This window comes from Heloderma suspectum, chromosome 5 (assembly GCF_057233095.1).
Source record: "Heloderma suspectum isolate Gila_16-S chromosome 5, 16-S_ref, whole genome shotgun sequence".
Lineage (NCBI taxonomy): Eukaryota > Metazoa > Chordata > Lepidosauria > Squamata > Helodermatidae > Heloderma > Heloderma suspectum.
The window spans coordinates 45216209-45239964 of NC_139462.1; the positions used below are offsets into that span (position 1 = coordinate 45216209).

The 23756-nt window shown below is 41.0% G+C and overlaps 1 protein-coding gene across 1 annotated transcript; it reads left to right on the forward strand.

The window, feature by feature from the left end:
- Nucleotides 1-1065: 1065 nt before the first annotated feature.
- Nucleotides 1066-23444, forward strand: METTL14 (methyltransferase 14, N6-adenosine-methyltransferase non-catalytic subunit). Its single transcript, XM_084855911.1, has 11 exons — nucleotides 1066-1190; nucleotides 2222-2310; nucleotides 4146-4233; nucleotides 6926-7006; nucleotides 7558-7645; nucleotides 9058-9148; nucleotides 10260-10401; nucleotides 12677-12769; nucleotides 14141-14257; nucleotides 18304-18514; nucleotides 20084-23444. The coding sequence occupies exons 1-11, from the start codon at nucleotides 1119-1121 to the stop codon at nucleotides 20386-20388; spliced, it is 1377 nt and encodes a 458-aa protein (XP_084712037.1). The 5' UTR covers nucleotides 1066-1118; the 3' UTR covers nucleotides 20389-23444.
- The last annotated feature ends 312 nt before the right edge of the window (nucleotides 23445-23756 follow it).

Genomic DNA, 23756 nt, shown 5'->3' on the forward strand with positions numbered 1-23756 from the left:
GGGCATGTGACCTACTGTATTTCTTTCAATGTAATTATTATTGTTTAAATGCATTCTTAATAAGACTTGTTCTATTTAATATGTACACATTAGAAAATTAGCAAAATGGAGAGAATGTGGGAGGTCAATCATATAAATAAAATTGCATACCAAGTTATCCATGTCTTATCATAATTACCTTATATTCTGTAAAGTGCCACATTTAGTGATGCCATTAAATAAATAAAAATACCAGACATATCTATCAAAACATGTTTTTATTTTAATTCTCTTTCGTTTCTATTATTATTCATAAATATTGTTATGCAGAGTGAAACATCTCAATAAACTAATACTAGGGGGAGTAATCTGTCCTGTATTCAAGGATCATTCTGGAATTTCCTTAAGCAAAGACCATGAAGTGCAGGAAATTAACAGCACAAACCTATTCACATTTACCTAGTAAACCCCATTGCACACAGTGGGATTTACTTTGAAGCAAGCATGCACAGGATTGTACTGCAGTGGCCTTTAATGGGTAACCACACTTAGAATAGTTTTTAACACTACATTTGCTAATTGTAGAAGGAAGTTCATGACCTGAGTCTGTCAGCTAAGTATGCATCTGCTGTTCCTTACATACCTATGGCAGGAGTGTAGATCAATGCCTTCCCATGCTGGCTGGGAATCATGGGAGTTGTAGTCCCACACATCTGCAGGAACCCAACTGGGGACGCTGACCGCAGATACCTGAAAAAATAACATGCTAGAGCCCTTTTGAAAGATAACGTGATAAAATGTGAACACCAAACCTGGTGTGCAGTGTTGCTTTATTCATGGCAACCATTTCTAAAGCGTTTGCATGACCCTCCCATCGAACTGCTGTTACTCGCCCGCTTCCACAACCAAGTTCCCAAATGTCGACCTTCCTCTTGCCCTCAACAACTATGGCGGCTCACAGCGACCGGAACAGAAGCGACCCCATTCCACATGCTGTAATCTATTGAATTCATCCCTACACACGGACCGGCAATGCCTTACGTCCATGGCACTGGCCAGAGGGGAGGCGGAAGTGTCGTCTTAAGTGTGCGCCGGAAGCGAGGCGGAGGCGGCGGCCCCTTACCTGGCGCGTCTGTGGGATGAGGATGAACAGCCGCCTGCAGGAGATCAGGGAGCGGCAGAAATTGCGCAGGCAGCTCTTAGCTCAGCAGGTACGGGACGAGCGCACGGCCATCCGGGGCCCGGCCGCGACCGTTACTAGAGCGCGGCGGCCGCTCCTCGGAATGCGGTGGCGCCGCCGCGCGTGCGCGTTCCGGCCTCCGAGGCGTGGCGGGCGGGGGGTCTTATAAGGCACTTCCCCAGTTAGCGTTGCGGCTGCTGTTGGCAGGCGCGTGCGACGTAAAGCTCGACGCGGGGGGTCGGGGAGCGGGCCGTGGCCGCTGCGGGGGGCGGGAGGCGTCTCCGTGCTGCCGCGATGGCTCAGGCTCAGGCTCAGGCTCAGGCTCAGGCTCAGGCTCAGGCTCAGGCTCAGGCTCAGGCTCAGGCTCAGGCTGGGAGCTCAGCCCGGCCTCGGGGCTGTTAGCGAAGGGAGCGCATGTCTCCATTCGTGCAGCACCCCGCACATTATCAGGCGCTTTTATCAGTGATACACGGCGGTGGCGTTTATGTTGCCCTAAAGCAAGGGTGGCTAAGCCCCGCTGAATTCCGTGGGATTTACTTCTGAGCAAACAGGCATTGATTTGGGCTGTAAGTATGCCCTCTGCCTTTAGGGAATCTTCTGACTGGAGAGCTGCATATTGGGAAGCTATTTCATTAGCTGAGCCTTGTTTTTAGTCTCACCTAGTCAGCACAGGGGACTAGGAATTTGACTGCAACAAGCTAGAAACCCCCCAGATAGGCCACCTGAAGTAGAACAATAATGGGCAGAAATGAGAAAGTGTTATAATCCCAATGCATTTCAGGCCCGAATAGGCCTTCATCAGGAAATTCAGAATAAAGACGTTTTTATTTTCCAATTTCAATGTGCCTCCTGTTCACAGTGCATTTTCCTTTTTGGCACACATTACATCCGTTGAATTTCACTTCAGTCACAGGAGTTTAAACAAAGCGTTTACAAGAAAAACAAAGGATGTCTTTAAATCCCTTTAGAAAAAGAAATCCTTAACTTGCTGTCAGTGGTGAAAGTATGCTGTCCTTCTGTTGAAGCTTTATTAATTATTCCTTTGTGTTGCTCTTCTTTTAGTTGGGGGCTGAAAGTGCTGATAGCATTGGTGCAGTATTGAATAGCAAGGATGAGCAGAGGGAAATTGCTGAAACAAGAGAGACATGCAGGTTTGTACTAAAAGCGGTCTGCATTTCTCATAATGAGACCATTTCACAGAGAGGAGAGACTAGGTTCGCACATCATGATAAGCCGCAGTGGTGTATGAGCCATGGTAGGGTTCGAACCCAGCATGGGTGATCTAGCGTTGGGAATTGTTTGCCAGCAAGCCACCCTGAGAACTCATGGCTTGTAGTAGGTCTTCTGAGGATAGTTTGTTCTCAGGGTGGCTTGTTGTGATATCCAAACCTGGCCCTGTAGCTTGTGCCAAGTGACTACAGAGCTGTTCAGCAAGAGTGGCAAACCCCCCATGCCGCTCTTTGTGATCTCGCCAGTGCTGCCTCCAGCTTCTCTCGCCAGTGACTGTCCCTCCACCGATGTCGAAACAGCAGTCTGGAAGGACTGTCAGTCGTTAGCCCTTGAAGAAAAAAAATTGGTGCCCCAAAATTGCACAAATGGGGTCATATATTTTATTATTGTTTTGTTGGTCTTTCACAAGTGTGCAGGAGTGCAGATTTGGCTGTCCGATATATGTAGGTATCCCTGTCAATTTCCTTGTATGTTTCAGCTGTCAAAGGGAGCACTGAAGTGGAGTAGGTAACATACAAGGAAATTGACAAGATGAGGCTGCATTTAGGCTAATTTGCACACAATTTTCTAAGGCCCAGGAGGGAAATAAGAGAAATAATAAGAGAAAGGAGGGACTTAATAGCACAATTCAGAAGAACCAAAAAGAGGGGGGAAGGGTGAATGAAGTAAGTGCACCAAAGCCGGGGGGGGGGGGAGCAATATCTCCCACTTGGCAATGTAATCCTGTTGCTTTTAAGTGTTGAACTGATGCTTGTCAGTCTCCCTTACCCTTTCAACACTTCCCCATATCTCCAGCTAGTCTAGAAATGGGAGGTATTAACTCTCCCTCTTTTCTCAATTTCTAAGCACAAATTTGGGAATGGATTCTGTTGTTGGGATAGAGGAGTTGAAAAATAAAATGTGTTCATCACTATGCTTTTTGATCATTATTTACAACCATATTTAATGTCCTTAGTAAGTTCTCTAAGGGCACAATGCTATGCATGTTTAGACAGGAAAAAGTCCTACGTGGTTGGCTGGGGCATGCTGGAAGGTGAAGGACTTCTTCCTGTGTAAACATGCATAGGATTGCACCCTAAACATTGTTGCCTGAATTTCCACGTTATCTATGGCAAAACTTTAGGCCAAGCAGGAGTTCCTTTGTACCGCTGAATGAGATGCCCTGCAAAAAATGAAAATTGTTGGATTCAGGATATAATTAATGTAGTTAATTGTAACTTCTATATCACTATGCAGAAAGGGTCAGTGCATATATAATGCCAAGCCACGGTTTGGTAAATAAAATTGGCCACCAAACTGCTGTTCCCTTCGGGCTAGTGGGGACCCACACAAGAAAGGACAGCTCTTTTATGTGAATTCCCACTAACCCAAGGGTACAGAAGCAAGTACTATTCAGGAAACAAAATAAACTCTTATCTTTCTTCCCTTACACAATTCTGATTCCTTTCAGAAGTTCAGCCTATGAACTAGCAGAAATAATTGCTGCTTGCATTATCAGTTGAAGGAGGGAGAACCTTTTTCAACATTGAGGGATGTTTGAAGAGACTGGGCATCCACAGTCCCCCAAAAAGGAACCCCCACCCCCCCCTAAAAAAGGGAATCCTGATGTGCTATGAAAGAAAAGATAATGCCAAAGTCAGTGAGATAGGAACCAGCAATCTTAAAATAAAGGCAGAAATAAGTGGGGAAAACTTCAAACTAACTTATTTATTAAATGTATTATAGATTAGTATGCTATCATATTTCACATCTCCAGGGCTGCTTATGATACATCTGCACCAAATGCCAAACGCAAATTTCCAGATGAGGGAGAAGCTGATGAAGAAGAAATAGAAGAATATAAGGTAAGGGAATGATGAAATAATAGGTCTTCCTATAATGGAAACATGGTTCTGAATCTTTCTAATTGAGTTATGTTAAATGCAGTGATTTGGAGCATTACCTTGCAAGGCATCTCTGTCATAAGACTAAAATTTTCAGAGTACCTTGGCAATACAACTTTAATAATTAAGGCCACAATACATAATTTAGTGGTTTTAAAGCCTTAAGAACCCTCCTTGGTTATCTCTGTTAAAATATAATTTTGGTACAAGACTCAGGAATAGTTTGATAATCATCTCTGGGAAGAGAACCATCTTGGTGCCTTAACGACATATTATATCTGATCTCGTAGGCTAAGCAGGGTCAGCCCTGGTTAGTATTTGGATGGGAGACCGCCTGGGAATCAGGCTTCCTGCATTGAGCAAGGGTTGGACTCGATGGTCTTGTAGGCCCCTTCCAACCCTATGATTCTATGAGATCTATACTGATAGTTGTACAGCCAGTGACTATCTAAAACCTTATTTTGCAACTCTAGTGAGATAGGCTTCTCTTAATATAAGAGAATGTTACTGACACTTTTAGGTGTGACAGCTCCAAGTATGATGTGAAATAATAAAACTATTAAGATGAGATCTGACTTTAACAAGTTAAGGAAAACCCAATGTAGTGAATTAAGAAGGAAGAAGTAGTCAAAATCCAAAGAAGTATGTGTACCCTCTGCTGGCACACCTGTGTTTTTCCAAATATCATCCTTACTCTCTCTCCTCCCTGCCTATCCTCTGACGTACTCTTAAGCTGCTCCTTGATTTAATCCAAGTTCAGAAAGCAGTTTGTCAATTAAGAGCAAGAACAGTTTAAACCAAGATTAAAAAAAAATAATATGAGCACTGGCAACAATTTCCACTTAAGCTGCTCTGGCACCTAACGACCTCTGTGGCAATGGAATTTGAAAGGCAAAAATAGTCTACATTGTAAGTGTAAGTAATTATTGTAACAAAACTCCAAAGAGAGAGAGAGTTGCTTTTGTTTTCATTAATGGTAGGGTTGTGGAGATGAATAATGAACCCATGAGAATCTACTCCGTATGAATTCGGTATTAGTCTCAGTGGGGCTGTTCGCATGATGCAACAGGCTGTGGTGGTGCAGGGTGTGTGCAGCCACTGTTTTGAATATGCAACCCCTGCTTGGGGGTTGTCATGTGCAAACCTGATGAGCATGGATTATGTGAGGGCTAAACAACCCACGCGTAATCCACGATCTGTTTTAGGGTTAAACAACCCTCGCATAACCCACAACAGGTTCACACAACACGACAACCCCAGAGCAGGGGTTTCATATGCGTGACCTGTCCTCTGATCCTGGACACTGTGTCAAGCGTAATATCATGCCTTTGGGTATCGAGCTCAGGGATGTTACCCAAACCGTGTTACCTTTAGATCCCCTTTTAAGTATTTTGCATTTCATCTGACAAATTATTTGAGAAGGATCAAATAGCTGTTTTAAAGGGTGCCTTTAAAATATTGCCGCATATTGCTTCAGTACTAGTACTTTTGTTCCAATTCTGAGTTTCTCAAACTATTTGAGCTTAACCGCCTTCTAAATATGATCTGCAACTGGATTTTCTGCCTTCTCTCTTTCTCCCCTGCCCCATGTTTGGCAGTGCTGCTTTCCCTCAAGCCCTTTCCTTTCTCTGGCTGTGTATGTTTGGAATGGTAGTGTTTCCAGTTTTCATTCCCTTGGAACACAGATAATGCCCCACCCTCTTCTTTTCCCAAAAATGTGGATTGCGGGAGCACTTTCAAGGAGTTGGGACTCTGTTGGGCCAGAATGCATCAGAAGATAAGGAGGTGATAAATATCTGTCTGGCTGCTGGAGGACGGGAGCTGAGTGGTTTCTTCTTTTAATTGTTGCTTACTGAGCTTCCAGCTGGAGCTTCCCACTTTCATGCTCTCATCCTGCCCATGTCAGGACTCTCCTTTGGAGGAGGGGCAGCTAGGGAGGAGAGGACAGTGCACAAGTCCTGGAAATGAGCTGCCTGTCTTGTGACAGTGCTACCTGTGGAACCTTCCTCCAAGCAGTTGTGCTCCTCCTCAGACTTGCTGCAAGAGTCTTGCATCTCCTACAGTGGTCTTCTCCCAAACTTGATATTGGCCATGCTGGCTGGGAACGATGGGAGTTGCAGTCCAGCACATCTGAAGGGCACCAGGTAGGGGAAGGCTGCCCTACAGAGTGGCTCAGCTGACAGTCGGAGAGCCATAATTAAACATGAAGAGTCCATAGCTAGAGAAGTGTGCCAGCTTCCCTTAAACTTTATTTATTTATTAAATTTATTAATCGCCCAACTGGCTAGTCACCCAGCCACTCTGGGTGGCTGGGTGATTAGCTTTCATTGAACTTCCATTCATTTTATTCCAGTTGGGGGCAAATCGTTGTATGCGTTAGGAAATCTTGATTTCTGGTTCCTCCTTAGGGTATCGAGGTTAAAGTAGAGTACCTGGTAAAATGTAAGTGGGTCCGTAACCTCAGTTATGACATAGAGGGGCATCAGATCTTGTTCTGTCTTCCCAAACTTGCACTGGAACTACTCATGATCTGCTGTTGCAGGATGCTGCTGTTCATAGACAGACCTCTTCTTCCTTCATTAAGAAGTGGAATGATAATGAGAAGAGAAACATCCTGTCTCTACATGCGTATAAAATGTGCTTTATTCCAAAGGATGAAGTAGAGCTGCAGCAAGATGAAGAGAATCTGCCATATGAAGAAGAAATTTACAAAGATTCCAGTACTTTTCTTAAGGTAACCAATTCATGTACCTCAGTGTTGACACTGGTTTAACTTGCATTGTTTTGCAACTGAAATAACTGCAAATACAAAGTTAGGACCTGAATATTCCTATTGGATTAATAAAAGCTTCTTCATAAAGACCTCATATAGCTAACTGAATTTGTAGATTACTTTTAAACCATGTGACCACCTTCAAATACTAAAGCTACAGCAGTCCACGATAATATGATAGGTTTTTGAAAGCAGGCAAAACTACTTGTCTGAAAATGGTTGCTATCCTGTTTGGTTAGCTGTCTGCTAAAGATGATTACAAGACTGAATATTCAAGTTACATATTCTTTGTTGCAAAAGAGATGAGCAAAATATTTTATGTATTTGGAGGTCCTTCACTGATCTGTTATCCTAACTTGCTATAGTAGTCTGGAAAAGACCAGAAGATCATCTTGCCAAACCTTGTGCGTAGAACTGAGATCTTCCTTATGCAAACACCACTATCAGATCAGTGTATCCGTTATGTGCCTCATCTTCCCAGTCTTTATTATTTGGTGTTTTTCTTCCTGTAGGGGACCCAGAGTTTAAATCCTCACAACGATTACTGCCAGCACTTTGTGGATACTGGACACAGACCTCAGAACTTCATCAGAGATGTGGGTATGTTTAACATGAATAAATTAACAGAGAAGTGTTTCATGTTTCCTGTAAGGCTTCTGTATGTGTGTTGCATGATGTTTTATTCACTGTTTTCCTAGGAAAGATAGAATGTGAGATCTTTTTCAAATCTGTCTGTGAATACAGTGTCTGCTAAATGAGTGGTGCCTTGGGAATATTAAAATGTGTTGAGAGAAATCTGAATAGCAATTGGATTTTATATTTTCCAAAATGCATTGGCCATTACATGTTTGTCCCAACAAACATGTCCTAGGCATTAAGGTATTAACCTGAAACCTGCATGACCCGTAGTAGAGCCTAATCCATGTAAGTCTGTACCTCCTTCTCTGCTCCATCTTAAGACTTCGCCCATGCAGACTTCAACATCAAGTCACCTTTTTTTTCCCTCCTCACCCTTCCTGTTTTTTGGTAACATCTTGCCTGATGAAGAGATCTGGAGATCTTGAATGTTGACCCACAATTTTGTGCATTTTTCAGTTTTTCCTAATAAAAGTATTCCTTGCCTGTGGATTTTGGAATTTTTCTTATGGACCAATACAGTTTTCTTTGTTTTACTGCCACATTTGGGTTCTGAATTTTTTTTTTTAAATCCTGTCTCAGAAAAAGCATCACCTTTCAATTATTTGTATGTGACTTCTGAATACAGTGCATCATTTTGTTGTATGGTTTCTTTTTCAGAAATTAACATCTATCTTATGTTTATATGTTTATATGTTTATTTATTATTATATGATAGGCACATTGTGATTGGGGTGTTAGGCTCAAGAGACGCAAAATGTTATAATTACTCCAAGGATGTTAAGTGCAGAAAGCAACATTTAGATTTAGGCAGGCCTCTGCCTTGTAATATAGTGGACGTTCAATCAGACATCTGCAAAAAGGAATTAAACACTCACTCTCAGAGAATGTCATGCAACAAACTCTCTGATTAATTGGTCATGAGGTATGCAGAGGCTTCCAATGCTAAATCAGTCCACAATACAAGAGTTTCTATTATGAATAAGTGTGGCAGGCTTGAAACACATGTGCACACACCAGGAAAATCTCTTAAAATAAGAAATTATTATTTATTTTATGTATGTTATCTTTATACATGGTGTGTAAAAGAGTAACATAAGCATACAGTTGGAATTATTTTTTTAAAGATTTGGGAAAGACTATCTTTGTAATCTAGTCTAAAGTTATATGTGTCACAGCTCTAGAAGTTGGGTAGAAGATTTGGTGTTACCTCCACCAAATGAGTTTGGCTAAATTGTGGTATTGAGTTCAAGTCGTAATGAAAGGAAACTATTCATGTTAGAGGGTGTATCACATATATTAGGCCTCTTTCCCTGTGACCACTTATTTATGAAAGTTTCATTCCATAATATAAAATTGGCATGTTTTCCTCTTAGGCTTAGCGGACAGGTTTGAAGAATATCCAAAGCTCCGGGAGCTCATTAGACTGAAGGATGAGCTAATATCTAAATCTAACACTCCCCCTATGTAAGTACATTTAATGGGATGGATTCTTTTCTCCAGCCTGACTTAACATTGGCTGACCTCTAAGATCCTTTCTTTCAGCACCTGTTTAAGATTTGCATGTTCTATTTGGGGGGTTGTATTTATAAAATAAGCAATGTGAACTTCAGAGGAATATATCAATTTTGTTGTGGTTATTTGATTTGGTGGCTTCGCTTGTGTTTAAAACCAGATTTTCTCAGCAGACAGTGATTGCTCTTGAACACTACCCCCAGATTCCCCCCTCTCCTACTTGCACATAAGTAGAGTCAACCAGTCCTGGATTGAAACTGGTAAATAAAAGTCAGTAGGTGGGGAGAACATTATACCATGCCAATTAGCTATAGTAAGAATGATTTTTTATCACCGAAGTGCTCCTTAAAAAGCTACCATGCTAATTGTCTCTAGGGAGAAAAGGCCCCAGAAAACTCATCAAATGGGATTCTGGAGTAAAGCAGGGAAATGTAAAGTGTATGTCATAGCTGTAGAAGTCGTTTGTTCGCTGAAATTGCTAGCAATTGCGTAGAAAATTGGGTGTTAACTCTTATTATGAGTTTGACTAAATTGTGGTATTGAGTTCAAGTCCTGATGAAAGGAAACAGTTCTTGTTAGAGGGTGTGTTTAACAAGTTCTTGTTAGGGGGTTATTTATTTATTTTTATAATACAATTATTTAATTTAAGATATGGTGACTTCAGAATGCACTGCTCACAAAACTAATTTTTGATCTAACAACAATTATAATTTTTGTAGCCGTATGTGTAAACATTAATAGGGTAGTGGTGGCCAGACCATTTTTCAGACTTCACTTTCTGTGTGCTAAGGAGATATTTATCCATTCTTGTTAGGGCTAAATTTGTAACAAATTCGAAGTGTTACGTTCAAACCAACAACAATGGATATTTGTTTAGGTTCACTCTAGGAGCTGTATTCTCAGAGTGTGTTGCTATTTGTATACTTAAATAACAAATACTTTTGTCCAACATGTAAAAATTGCATGAGATCTGTATCCTTGTTAGACAGTGAGCACTGAGAAATTATCAATATAGAAAATACTGCACTGATTGAAGCATTTTATTTTTCATTTGTGTGGATAGGTATTTACAAGCTGACTTGGAGGCTTTTGATCTTCGTGAACTCAAGTCCATGTTCGATGTCATTCTTTTGGAACCACCACTAGAAGAATACTACAGAGAGACTGGCATTACAGCTAATGAGAAGTGCTGGACTTGGGATGATGTGAGTTTTCTATGGAAAAATGACATTAAGATTGCAGTCCTATAGATTTTTAGAAAGAAAAGGCCCTACAACTCCCAGCATGCCCCAGCCAGTATGGCTGGCTGGGGCCTGCCTGGAAGTTGTAGGAATTTTTCCTATCTAAATGTACATAGGATTGCAGCCTAAAACATTTTTTATATATTTAGTTTAACTTGGCTTCCTAAACTCTCTTGTCCAACTCTTTTCCTGAACTTTAAATCCCTGTGAACACCTAGTGGCTAGAAACTCGCCACTCTACAATGTAGTAGATTCCTTCCAGATTCTCATTGTATCCCTCAATCTGTCTCTTCTCTGTCATGGTCTGTCCTATTCCCCCCCCCCTCCCAATTTTATTTTTTGTTTAGCTAAGGCTGTGGAACCACAAGAAAATTATGCTGCTGCCATTGTCCATTGCTTTTAAAGTCATTTTACTTGCACTTTTTTTGTCTCATACAATTTTGAAGCTATTGAGGACATAAGCAAGACTACCTAATAGCCACCCACATTGGTACACAGATTGATTTTTTCCTAGAATAGGCTTCTTGCTAGCATTGAGTCATCTCTGAGGCTGAACAGTTGGTTGGACATGGTAGGGATTTATTCATGGCTGAAAGATGCCACTTGTTGATCTCCTGAAATATTCCTTATTTATTTGATTTATACCCCAACTTCTACCAAGAAATGGCACTCAAGGTAGCAATATTAAAGAGAGTGAGAGGTCTTTTGAATAAGAAAAAGTATGTTCAGGTAAGGGCACATGGTTTTCCCTAGCATCTCCAGGTAGGGCTAGGAAAACCTTCTGTTTGAAAACTCAGAGAGCTGCTGTCAGTAAGTGCAAATGCTGAAATTGAAGGGCGGGTGGTCTGGCTTTATAAGACAGTTTTCTCTGTTCCTATACTTTCTGTTAAGAAGGGATGCTCTTAAAGGGAGGAAAGGGAGGATACATTATTATTTTCTGGCATGGGCTCATTATAATTCTGTAGTTTTGACATCCAGCTAATAAACTGTACTGTACAAACTGCAGCCGTAAGTTTATTAATACATGGCATGTATTACAACAGGGTGAGTGTAGGCCAACTACAGAGTGTTGGGCTACACTCACCTGGTTGTACTAAATGGATTTAGAAATAATTTCTGTGATGTGCCAGGCAAATGAGACTAATCATGGTTAGGGAAGGTTGTCATGTAGTGGAAACATGAACCAAAGGAGTACTTTCCTTACCTTTTTTATTATACTAAATCAAATTGAATTATTTGGGGAGGAATTTTGTTTTTGAATCACAATTTCTGGGATAGCAAACAGTATACTCCACATAAAGAACAGCTATGGATATCCGTATATACAAACTACTGAGATATTAGGATACCAGCAATGAGAACTTTGAGGTAGGTGAAGTAGAGTTTGAGTTGCATATTCTAGAAACAACTCGGTAAGCAAGAATTCTTATGAATTCTTGTATTAGATCTCAGAATTTCATTTATTGAGCCTAGTGATCTTCCTTGTGGTACTGAAATGTACATGTTAGTAAGTTACAAACGAAACCTAACTTGTGTGCATCTGTAGTTAATTACAGCCCATGCATTTATCTTCAGTAGAAATTATTTTACCCCCTGTCTCCGTTGTAACACTTTCATATTTCTCTGAAGATGGAAATGAGAGATGTATTATTTAAGAATGAATATTTATTGATTATATCATGTGTTTTGGGCAGTTTCTGAGAAGGACTGAATGTGTAATATAAAGTGAAGCCGAGCATCATTGGGCAGTATCCAATGGTAGTCCTACCTAGACTAGGCCCATTCACTTCAATGTGTCTACTCTGTGTAGGAGTACTTTGGATACTGTCCTTTATGCTTGCATAGTTAATGAATGGCACTAAGCTAAAATATTTTAGCTTAATGGAAATGGAAACATGCACTTGGAAAGTAAAAATGCTTGTGTTTAGATAAATTTAAATCTTATTTGAAGCCAGTAAAAAAAAAAAAATCACAATAGAATAGATTTGGCTTACATTAGCCTGGATTAAAAATTGAATCTGTTCATTGAAATATTTCTACTTCCATTTAAGTCAAGGATAGAGATTGAGAAAAACAGAAAGGAATGGCTTAGTAAGTATTTTAATCTGGTCTAAGGACAGAGTGGGGAATTTTAGAGAAGTGGTTTATTTGAAAGACTGCTTCTCAGGATGAACGCTTGTAGCTATCCATTAGCCAGTTGCGTATAAGAAATATTTCTGCATTTTTCTGCCTTTTGCAGATTATGAAGCTAGACATCGAAGAAATTGCTGCCTCACGATCATTTGTCTTCCTTTGGTGTGGTTCTGGGGAGGGCCTGGATCTTGGCAGAGTGGTAAGATGATGCTCCACATGACACTGAGCCACATAATTACTCAGAACTTGTAAGATGGGTCTAGCCTCATTCAGGTGTTATGCTCATGAGTAAACCCAACACGCCAGCAGGTCTTTACCAAATGGCTGTGCCCCTGATGTCACACATGGCAAATAGCTGCTGCTTTTGGTGTCTGCTTACAGCACAAACCACTTCAAGGCTAAGGCTTTTGTCTGTGCAGCTGTATGCATGAAGGCTCTTTCCCTACAGACATTTGCACAGTATGTGTGGACACCAGGGGAAGGTGTTCTTGGCATAGTCCTACTCCGTGCTCTCAGGTTGGGCTTATTCATGAGTATAACACCTGAATCGGGCTTCTGTTCTTAATGTTTATTTTAAATGCAGATTATCTCTTTTGTTCTAGTAATGAGTTAAAGCAGACATAAAATCAATTGAATGCTAATCCTTACTTTCTACATAAACACCTGTGAAAAATACTGTGCACTTTTTAGAGTAGGCTTTCCATAACTTGTATGTCTTCTGCTGGCAGATTGCTGTACCTTTTGTTGAATGAGTCATTGCAGTCTCTGGTATGCCAAATACTATTTTTCTTGTGAAATCAATAATTTCTTCTACCCATTGCCAGTGTTTGATATCAGTAAGCTGACATGCTCTTGTTTCAGTTTTATGTAAGCATTTTATATTAACAGGACTGTAATGTCCCATGAAGCCAGTAAGGCCGCAGTCCTATACACACAGGGGAGTAATCCCCATTAAACGCCATGGAAAAGTCAATATGCATAGGATTGTGCTGTAAGTATGCTTAGTGCCATGAAGGCAGTAGTGTATACACCAATTACACAAGAATAATCTGATGCATGAATCATCTTTAATAGAGTTGCACCCAGAATAATTGCGGTGGGGATTGCAAGGGAGGATGATACAGACATTTCTTAATGTAGCCATTTCTTAAAAACTTTGAATTTGATTGAAAATTGCACAGGAGATGAAGATATTTTTGTGTTATATCAGAACTGAAACATTGGGTTGGATCCAGATTTAGGCGTTTGGGTCGATTTCTGAAAATTGAGCAGATACACCTTCTGTGAGCAGAGTTTTCCTCATGAAAGGTTCCTCTACCTGGAATTTGGGAGCTCCTTCTCCCCCACACCACAGCCCACCCCATTCAGCAGGGTCCCCCACCCTCAATGTAGCATTTCCACGGGTCTGGAGGGGCTGTTGTGGGAAGGAGAGGCTGTTGTGGGAAGGAGGGGCAGGGAAGCCTGCTTCTTCCAGCCTCACTGTATGCATCTAAATCAGGATCCATCTCATTGTTCCTGCACCTTGATACATTGTACAAAGCTTTTACATTATTTTGTTGACATTTTTCAGTGTTTGCGCAAATGGGGTTATAGAAGATGCGAGGATATCTGTTGGATTAAAACCAATAAAAACAATCCTGGGAAGACAAAGACTCTGGACCCTAAGGCTGTCTTTCAAAGAACAAAGGTATAGCTTTGGCTAAACTTCTTTCTACCTGCTCCTTCACTATATCAATAGATCTAAAAAAGTATCAGATGCTCTGTTACTGTTCGTAGCTGTTGTCATTTTAGGAAAACAGTTTCAGAGCAGTTGACTTGCTTTCTGTCAGAGGTGAGTTTATATGATAATGATTTTAGAAAATGAGTGACTTTAAGTTTTAACATTTGTGTATTCTTTGCTCCATCTGGGTAAATATTAAAGTATTCTCTGTCTGCATCCAACAGCTTCATGAAGTTCTTCTGGGAAACTTTTGAATGCTCTTATTCACTCATCTGATTGAAATGCAGATCAGATAAAGCTTCATGGAAATACTTTACCCTTCTGCCACCCTTCAGAGAGATGATGGAAGAGGGGTAGAATGCCTTATATAGTTTTCTTCGTGCCAATATGTTGCTATCGTAGGGAGTGCAATGTGATTAACTTTCATTTTGTTAACTATTAAGACTCCTTCATTGAAATGTAAATCAAATATCTTGCTAGCAAGAATGCTGCAAAGGGTGATCCTTCTGGTTTGGGGACTGTGATCCCTTCCCTGCAGAGCGCAATACATTTTCTTTTGGAACCCCAGCAGTTGCTTGGACAACTTGGCTTCTTACTTGAGCAATCATTTTGGAGAAGAGCCAGTGTTGACAGATTACTTTGTGTTTGATAGAATGTCATTAGGAATTGATCTAGTGAGGAAGTAATTTAGTGTAGAGGTAATTGTGTAAGGCTTTCTGTCCTTGAAAAATGCCATTAGGGCTGCCTGGAGAATTTTTTTCAGAGGTGTAGCTTTAGTTTAGGGCATTATTATGTGTTACACATGTTTAAGAAAAGCCTGATGGGTGCTTTCCCTAGGAAAAGGCAGTTGCGCATGGCACCAATTGGGGAATAGTTAAGCGACCTCCTCGCCTGTGTCTTTTGTACTCCAGGTTACTGCCTCCTGAGATAGATTTTCCCTTGGAAAAGCAGCATCAGTTTTTTGTTGTGTATGTGTATAGTATAATTAGGTCCTTGGTGTTTGTTTTTTAGGTAGCTTCCCTCATGGTAACAGCACTAAGTATGCTATCACTAATCAAATTTTAAAGATGAGGCTCAACTTAATATTTATACAGCTTCACTGGCATACATAGGATAAGATCCAGAGGTAGCCATACTTGGAGCAGATCCATTAAAATCAATGGGACTGAGGTTACTAATGATTTGCTTTTAGTGGGTCTGCTGTGAGTATAGCTAAGTGTGGATCCAACCCACTGTGCTTTACAGAGGTAAAGGAAGGGTGAACTGTGGTGAGTTTGCAATAACCGGAAGAGGGCGGGTGGGGGGAGAGAAGGAGGAGAAGTGATTAAATAAATTCATTTGCATACATGCTTAATCTAGTAAAGAACTGAGGATATTTTAATAGTACTTTCACAAATACCAATCTGTTCGTTAGTAATCGGTTTCTTTTGTATAGATGGCTAGGTTTATTTAGGTTAGCATAGACTAGAATAGAACTTGTGGAGAATATAGTTATGAATAGAATAGAATAAAGCATAGGATAAAGTTGTGGAGAAATTTGTTGAATCCTATAACATGCCCTGGTTGCCCAATGAGCCTGCCAACATTTTTCTACCCACACATACCTATCGTAGACATTTATGATGCATTGGTGGTCTCAAATGGCAGGTGGGAGGATGGGGGAGCCTAAATCTTCCAGTTTATGCCTTCTCTGCTTGGGTGTCCAGAGGCAATGGTTCCTCACTACTGTACCACCTGCCTGGTGAGTGGTTATTAATAGGTCTGATGTGACATCTTACGAAACAAGGTCCTTTATTTGTAATCTTTAATTGTGACTTATTGTACCTCTTTCTTAAATAGCTTTTGTTACTCTTACTCATTTCTCAAAATATTTAGGAGGAAAAGGTGGAAATGATTCATGTTGACAATGGATATTTACCTGTATTCATGCCAGTTTTTTCCTGACTGGTGACTTGCTTAGTGGCCTTGAGTATTGCCTTGGCTTTCTTTTCTTTCTAATGCAGCACTAAAGTTGATTCAAATCAGTACCTCATTTATGTAAACCTCAGTGCTCTACCAGTGGCAGCTGCACTGCAGTGAATGAGAATTGCAATCCATCTCTGAATGGATCGAGTGGTCATTTTTCTTTCTCTGCTTTTTTGGAATTTGAAACTCCTAGAGCTTGTGCTTAAGTTCTGGAAATGATTATTCATTCATGTCTGCAAATTTGTGAAAACTATCTGATGACTTCAGTAAATCAGCATTTTATGATCCAGGGAAAATTGCCCATTTGGGTGTCGTTCTTCCAAAACCAATTTAATCTGCACAACCCACAAGTAATTTTGCATCAGTTATGTAGACTTCCTGTGGATGGACTTTCGTAGTCACTTGAATTCCTCTTTATCCTTATAAAAGAGAAGGCACTGAGTGTCTTTGTCTGCTTAATAAGCACTGGGCTGTTTTCGTGGTTATCTAAGCCAGTTAATGACTCCATAGCATACTGCAGTGAACCTCTGGAGAAGATTTGGGTTTGTGGAGAGAAGCTGTATAAAACTGGAACTGTTTTTACACTTCTGGAAATTCCTTATCTCCACCACACTGGATTCTATATACTAAATAGAAACTGTGGGTAATTGTTGTTTAGAACGTAGAAATGATGTGGACCTTGCCTGTAGAACCCACAGTCAAAGACGCAAAGTAGTCTAAGATCCGTTAAAGCAAATGGATTTGGAAATATAAATTACAGGGCCCTGATCTGGATTGCAGTGAAGAGGAAAGGGTTTTAAAAAACCCCAGCCCCCATGCTAGGATCCTAATCTGGATTGGGGATCCTGGACATACTCTAGAGTAAAAAAAAAAGGAAAATGTCATAGCTGCTAGCTCTGCGTTTAAAGTAATGTTAGCTTTGGCACTAACACTAAGAGGGCAGGTGTTGACAGAAGAGGAGTGAATGCAGAGGTCCCCACAGATTGGCTGTTCTTGGCACACAACCAAGATTTGTGCTTGTCCCAGTGGAAGGGTTGTCATGCTGAATTTTGGAGGCTTGAAATTATCCCCCCCTCACTCTCTCTCCCCTCCTCGCCCCAAGCCCAGGAGATCTGTGTTGACCTATGCATGGGAGATATGGAGGCTGGTATGGAAGACCCACAACCCCTGCCGTCCTCCTGAGTTCTGAACTGGAGAGAAGCTGCTGCTGCTGCTGCTTCCTCCATCTGCCCATCTCTGCTGCCATCACCACTGCAGCCACTCCCTTCTCCTCCTGAACCATCGCAGTGCCATTATTTATTTTAGATATATTTACTTTGCTCTTCAACCGACGGGGCTCCCAAATCTGCTTACATAAGACTATTACAATCAATATGTTCTAAAGGTATTTCGAACTCAGCACAAGACAAATACATGCTGAGCATTCAAGTCACCTCTGCCTCTTCCCTACTTTCCAGCATGAGCTGGTGCCACAGAGAATGAGCCTCCACTGTTCGCTATGCAGTCGTTGCCCACCTTCTCTGCTGGTTGGCTTGGGCTGGAAGGGGGGGCGGTTGCTGGTGGAGTGCAGGGGCCTGCTCTAGCACTAGCTAGTGTTAAGAGATGCTGGAAAAGAGGACAGCTTTGACTTCCAGTTTTGGACAGCGGATTGATAAAATATGCTTTCTTACTTTGCTTGATCTTTTATTTTCCATAATGTGGCGAGGCTTTAACTTATTACTCCTAGTAGACTTCTGTTGTGTACCTTGCAGTACAATGTAACTGATTTTATAGCAAACACCTCCATTTCAGAATTGCTTTTTGAAATGACTGCATTCTAGAAAAAGGGATTTTCATGCTTTTGCTGCAGCTTAATTTCTTTAGATTTATGTGACTAGGGTATTCCATAGAACCTCTCAATTACTGCATTCGTTTCTAGCTAGTTGTTTAATTAGCTCTTCAAACAAAACAACATGCTGTTCTCTTACACCTATGTAATCATGCCTCTGTACTTTTTATTTTTGTTTGAGAAGCTTCCCAAAACATATTTTTTGTTTGTTTCTATTTAGGAACACTGCCTCATGGGCATTAAAGGAACAGTCCGCCGTAGTACAGACGGGGACTTTATCCATGCTAATGTTGATATTGACTTAATTATCACAGAAGAGCCAGAAATTGGCAACATAGAGAAACCTGTGGAAATATTTCACATCATTGAACATTTTTGTCTCGGAAGACGACGGCTTCATCTCTTTGGACGGGACAGTACAATCCGACCAGGTTAGTGCTAGTCTGTTTTTGCTACTTAGTCATCACCGGAGAGATGAAACTTTTATAAGCAATTTGAGCCAGAATTGAATTCCTTTACAAAGAGTTACTTTTCTATGCAAAATGGCTCCACCTTGAGTGATGAAGTGTGTGGAAGATATTCCCAATGTTAGCAGGGATCATAAGGATGAAAAAAGCTTTCTGAAGTGTGTACAAATAAAGATTTGAGTATACTATAGTTAGAATTCAATTTTGATTGTATTATTGTAGGGAGAATTATTTTGGCACTAAAATGCAGATTTAGGGCACAATCCTATGGCCACTAGTCAGCAGCTAGATGGCCATAGGATTGGTCGGTTCCTGGGAACTGACCTTGGAGCCCGCGCTCTGAGGTCAGTTCCTGGAGAACCGACCTCCAACCCCTCCCATGCTGCCTCGTAGGCAGCGTGGCTCGCCCTGTGCTCCGCGCTCGAAAGAGCAGCGTGGAGCGGGGGAAACGAGGCGTTCCTGGGGGTGGGGAAGTCGGAAGTACCAGTATGACCCTTCCTATGTGTTGTCTGGTCACCTCTTCCCACACTCCGAGGTCCTGTGGTTAGACAGCCGAAAGTGTCTAGCCTCAAAAGCAGGGCGATGGGAGTACAGAGGACATCCGCTCTTCATTACTCCTCCCTCCCTGCACTGGATAGGCGGTTGCCCATGGGATCGGAGGTGACCATCGATCCAGATAGGATTGCCCCCTCCTAGACTCCCCTACCTTCAGGTCAGGGATCAGGCTGAGAAATGCATACCTCTTAGCAGCTCATGTTTTAAGTAGGGTAGGTAAAAGGACTCTTAAAAAAAAATAAGGATATTGACCAATTAACTTATGATGTTGCCAAGAAAGGGAGAGAGTACTGATAGTATATTTGCCTGCTTCTCTCCTTTCTACAGAGCTGCTAATCTAGCGGTGCTGCTATGGTGACTCATGGGTTATTTAACCCATGAATTTGTGGGGATGAGTGGCAGTGAGCAAACATGCTGCTTCTGGTGTTCTCCTCACTTCCACTTTAATTAACAACCTACAATTGCTCAAATTGTAGGTTGTTAGTGTGACATCTGAACCCAGACACTCTGGGTTGTTTAGGGGTTAAACAACCCAGAGTTAACTTGTGATTTGTTGTTAAGTTAACTCTAGCTTGTTTAACATCTAAACAACCCAGAGTGTCCAGGTTTGGACATCAGGTTAACAACCTACAAACGGAGTGATCGTAGGTTTTTAATTGAAAGCGGAAGTGAAGAGTACACTGGAGACAGTGCACTTGCTTGGTGCTGCTCATGCCTGACAACCCATGGTTTAAACAACCCATGGGTTGTTGTTACGTGTGAACTGGGTCATAGAGTCTTCAGCAATGAGAGTTCAAATTCTGTATTTAGCATCTTATTGCCAAGACTAGTAGTTTTTATTTCGTAATAATTTTTGCTTCTCCTCCTACAATGTCTACAATGCTACATTTATGTAGTATTGCAGTAGACCAGTCTGGAAAGGATCAAGGCATATAACTTTGTGTGCATCTCTCATTTGGTTTCTGCTTATTTTCTTAGGCTGGTTAACTGTGGGACCCACACTCACGAACAGTAACTTCAATGCAGAAACCTACACATCCTACTTCACAGTTCCAAACTCCCACCTAACTGGCTGTACAGAAGAAATTGAGAGACTCCGACCTAAATCACCACCACCAAAAGATCGAGGGGGTGGCGCGCCAAGGGGTGGAGGGAGAGGTGGAACCTCAGCTGGCCGGGGAGAAAGGGGCAGAGAGAGAAACCGAACTAATTTCCGGGGGGATAGGGGGGGGTTCCGAGGAGGACGGGGAAGTACTCATCGGGGAGGCTTTCCTCCTCGCTGAACACATCCAAGTCTTATTTTTGCCCTGCCTTAATACTACCACTTTCCCCATTTTTTGAAAGTATTAGCTCTGCTGTTTTACTTATTAGCAGCTCAGTCCAGAGGTTTACTGCCCAATATTTTTTTTTAGTGCATGCTGTGTGAGCCAGTTCAGATATGGGACATCCTTTCCCTTGACAAGCAATATCCCATTCACTAAGGCTGAAATCAAGGCAGAGACTTCTTGAGATTGTTTCAGTTGTGACTTTCAAGAAGTTTCACCTACTCTGCATCTTCCTTTAAAAACGCACACCTCAAACAGTACTCAAAAACACTGAACAAATTCTCCACTTTTCCATCTAGACATTTCTTCTCAGGCTAATAAAATGTAACTCAGTTCCCACTGCAATAATAGAAAATAAGGTGCTGATGTTAAAAGAGACTGTGATCATATTGACATTTAATCAACGTAAGACTCCGGTCTAATGTTAACGATTTTTGTTGGTTTTAAAAGGTGGCTGATCTTGAGAATGTAACGATTCATAGAACGCACAGAGAAGCTGTTGCCAGCATTCTGTTCACATCTCGTGTCTGTATAACAATATATTGTCCGCATAGCCCAGGGGTGGGCAACACACAGGCCATGTGCAGCTTCTCATTATTCTTTTTGCACCTGCCTGCCACTGCTGAAATCACTTCACTGGCAACAATCACAACAGTTTTGCAGGTAAGCAAGGCGCACAGGGAGAATGTGCCTTGTTCACAGGCAGAATCAAGTCCCTGGAAGTGTGATTCTGCTTGGAAAACTTAAGCACCATTGATCTTAAGGGGAGAAATTCAAATATAGTTAACCGCTGAAGCTGTTGAGACTTAAGCATTTTCAACTTTGTCTGGATTGTGCTGTGAGTATTGAGATTACCAAAAGGATGATAGAAAATTATTTCTAGAGTTCTGCTTGTAAACACAAACTTGTTCACTGCTAGAACAGCCAGATGCTATGTTCCATGTATGTAATATTAGGGAGAAGGGTGGCTTCTTTTTTCCCCAGAGAGTTTGAATTTTGTTTCTCTTAAGCGAGCTGCTTATAGATTGATTGTATACATTGGTATCTGCTCAAATTTTGGTCACACTAGTCTGGAGGACTCTGACAAGGATGTTGTAAGGACTGAATTTCAGCTTGAAATTTTGTACTTCGGTTCCTGGAAGCCAGCTTTTAAATGTCGTCTTAAGTGAAAGCAATGGAATTTACTATTTTGATAAACATTATTATTATTTTATTGGAGGTTTGCCTTTATTTAAATTTAGGAGGAATAATCTCTTCATAACCCGGTTCCTGCTTGTCACTTTCCACCTTCAGCTTTAAATGTTTAAAATTCTAGCTTTGCTATATGAACTTACGATTACCGTTTATATATTATTGGCCTTTCTTTGCTTCTGTATTGATGATGATTGGTGAGAGGAAATGAATTACCTCATCTTCCTTGCTCAGCCCTTCTTAAAGTTTGTGATAGAATTTGTGACTAACCTGAGCTATTTGAAACCCTGATATTCTCAGTACCTCATTTACATACTAATTATATTTAGCGCAAATTTTGTTCAGAACAGGTTGAGCATGCTTAATAGTTTGGGATATAAAATCTGAATGAGGCTTACGTTTCCATGCTAGTGCTGAGCACTTTGTTTTAGAAGTAAATAGGTATAAGGCAGGGTTATTTAAAGCTTGTAAAGTCATTTTCATGGAGAGAACTGAGAGAGTCCATATAATGCAGTAGTCAGCCTGCAGCCTTAGACCAATTCTGTGTAACCTGTAGCTGCTATTCAGAATCCTGCAGGCTGTCCCATTTCAATCAGCCTCACTCCTCCTTCCTCTCCACACAATTCCTCTAATTTTCTTGGCGACAAGTTAGAGATACTAGTGTGTAAAATGTGATTGCATCCAGTTTAGGGAATAAATGCCATGTTGGTATTGCATTCAGAAATCAGTACTTTTGACACTCCTCTCATAATGCATCCTGAATATTAGAAAACGCGGGGCTAGCAACAGAGCTTTAGTGATATAGCTATAACTTGGCATGTGAGATGAGAGTTGTCATTTCTGCAACGCTTTAAAAATAGTGACATGAAAACAAAGTGCCACACTAGGTGCAGAGCGTTCTTTTATCTTTTCTTTTTTTTAACCTGCCTGGCATATTGGGAGTTCAGCATGCTTTCCAACTGCATTTGGGAATTCCTACAAGTGTTATATAACCAAAATATGCAACCCATGGAATCACAATGCATTTTGAAGTCGGTCCTTGGTGCTGAACAAACTTGCTTATGTTAGGCATGTCAGGCTCTGGTATCAGAGTCCATTTCTTGTCCTGTATTGGAGTTTGCACCTAATCTGTCTAGCAGCACGTTCTCCATATTCCAAGTGTTCTCTAGGAGGGATTTCCCTTGGTTTGAGGGTCATAAAGAATGCTCTTAACTCTTGTCTTAATTTTGTATTTTTCATCTTTAAATTTAGAAAAGTATGTAAGAGAAAAAATTCATCAGATATTCATAAAACTACAATTTGTGGCAGTACTTTTTTGCCTTTTTCTTATGAAAATCTCTAAGGATTTATTAAGTCTCCGCATTACTGTAGAGATTTATGGCCAGTTACTCAAACATTCAATCTCCTTGGTGTAATATCTATGGTTCTGCATAAGTGCTATGCTAACTAGTGAAAAATATAGGTCTGTCTCTTCCTTCTCTGATAGTTATCCAATATATTACAGAATGGCTACTAAACTGCAATATTTAGACAGTTCAGCTTTATTGGGTTTCTGCAATAGTCTGCATCACGTTGTCCCCCCAAATGAGCAAAGATAAGACAAGATGTGTATGATCTCAATATGTGACAGAGCAAAACTGAAAGACATTTTGGGATTAAACTGTAAATGACTTTCAGAGGAGAGCCCCCCCCCCCCCCATTTATTTTATTTTTTAAGGGAAAGCAGCACAATGTTTTGTTCAGGATCAGCTCTAATGAATTTTACCCTGAATGCATTTGTTTGAATATTTACAATAAAAAGGGAACTTCTCAGATGACAACTCCACCACCCAACCCAATATTATGTATGTTAATTTAATTGAAGTCTCATCTATAGTTGAATGAGAAACTTCAAGTCTGACTGGTGAACCAGCCATGTTCCTCCCACCACCTTGTGAACGATGCTATGACACGATGTAGCGTCATTCCCATTGGGCCATTCTGGGGCACATAAGAAATGCCACCAGGCTACTGCTATCTGCAGCTTTGCCCCTTGAATTGAAAAATCCTCTGCCACTTCATCTGTAAGGGGAAGTGTCATCACTCCCAACATTCTTTGTTGCCTAATCCCACTGAAAGTTGCCAAAATGTCACCC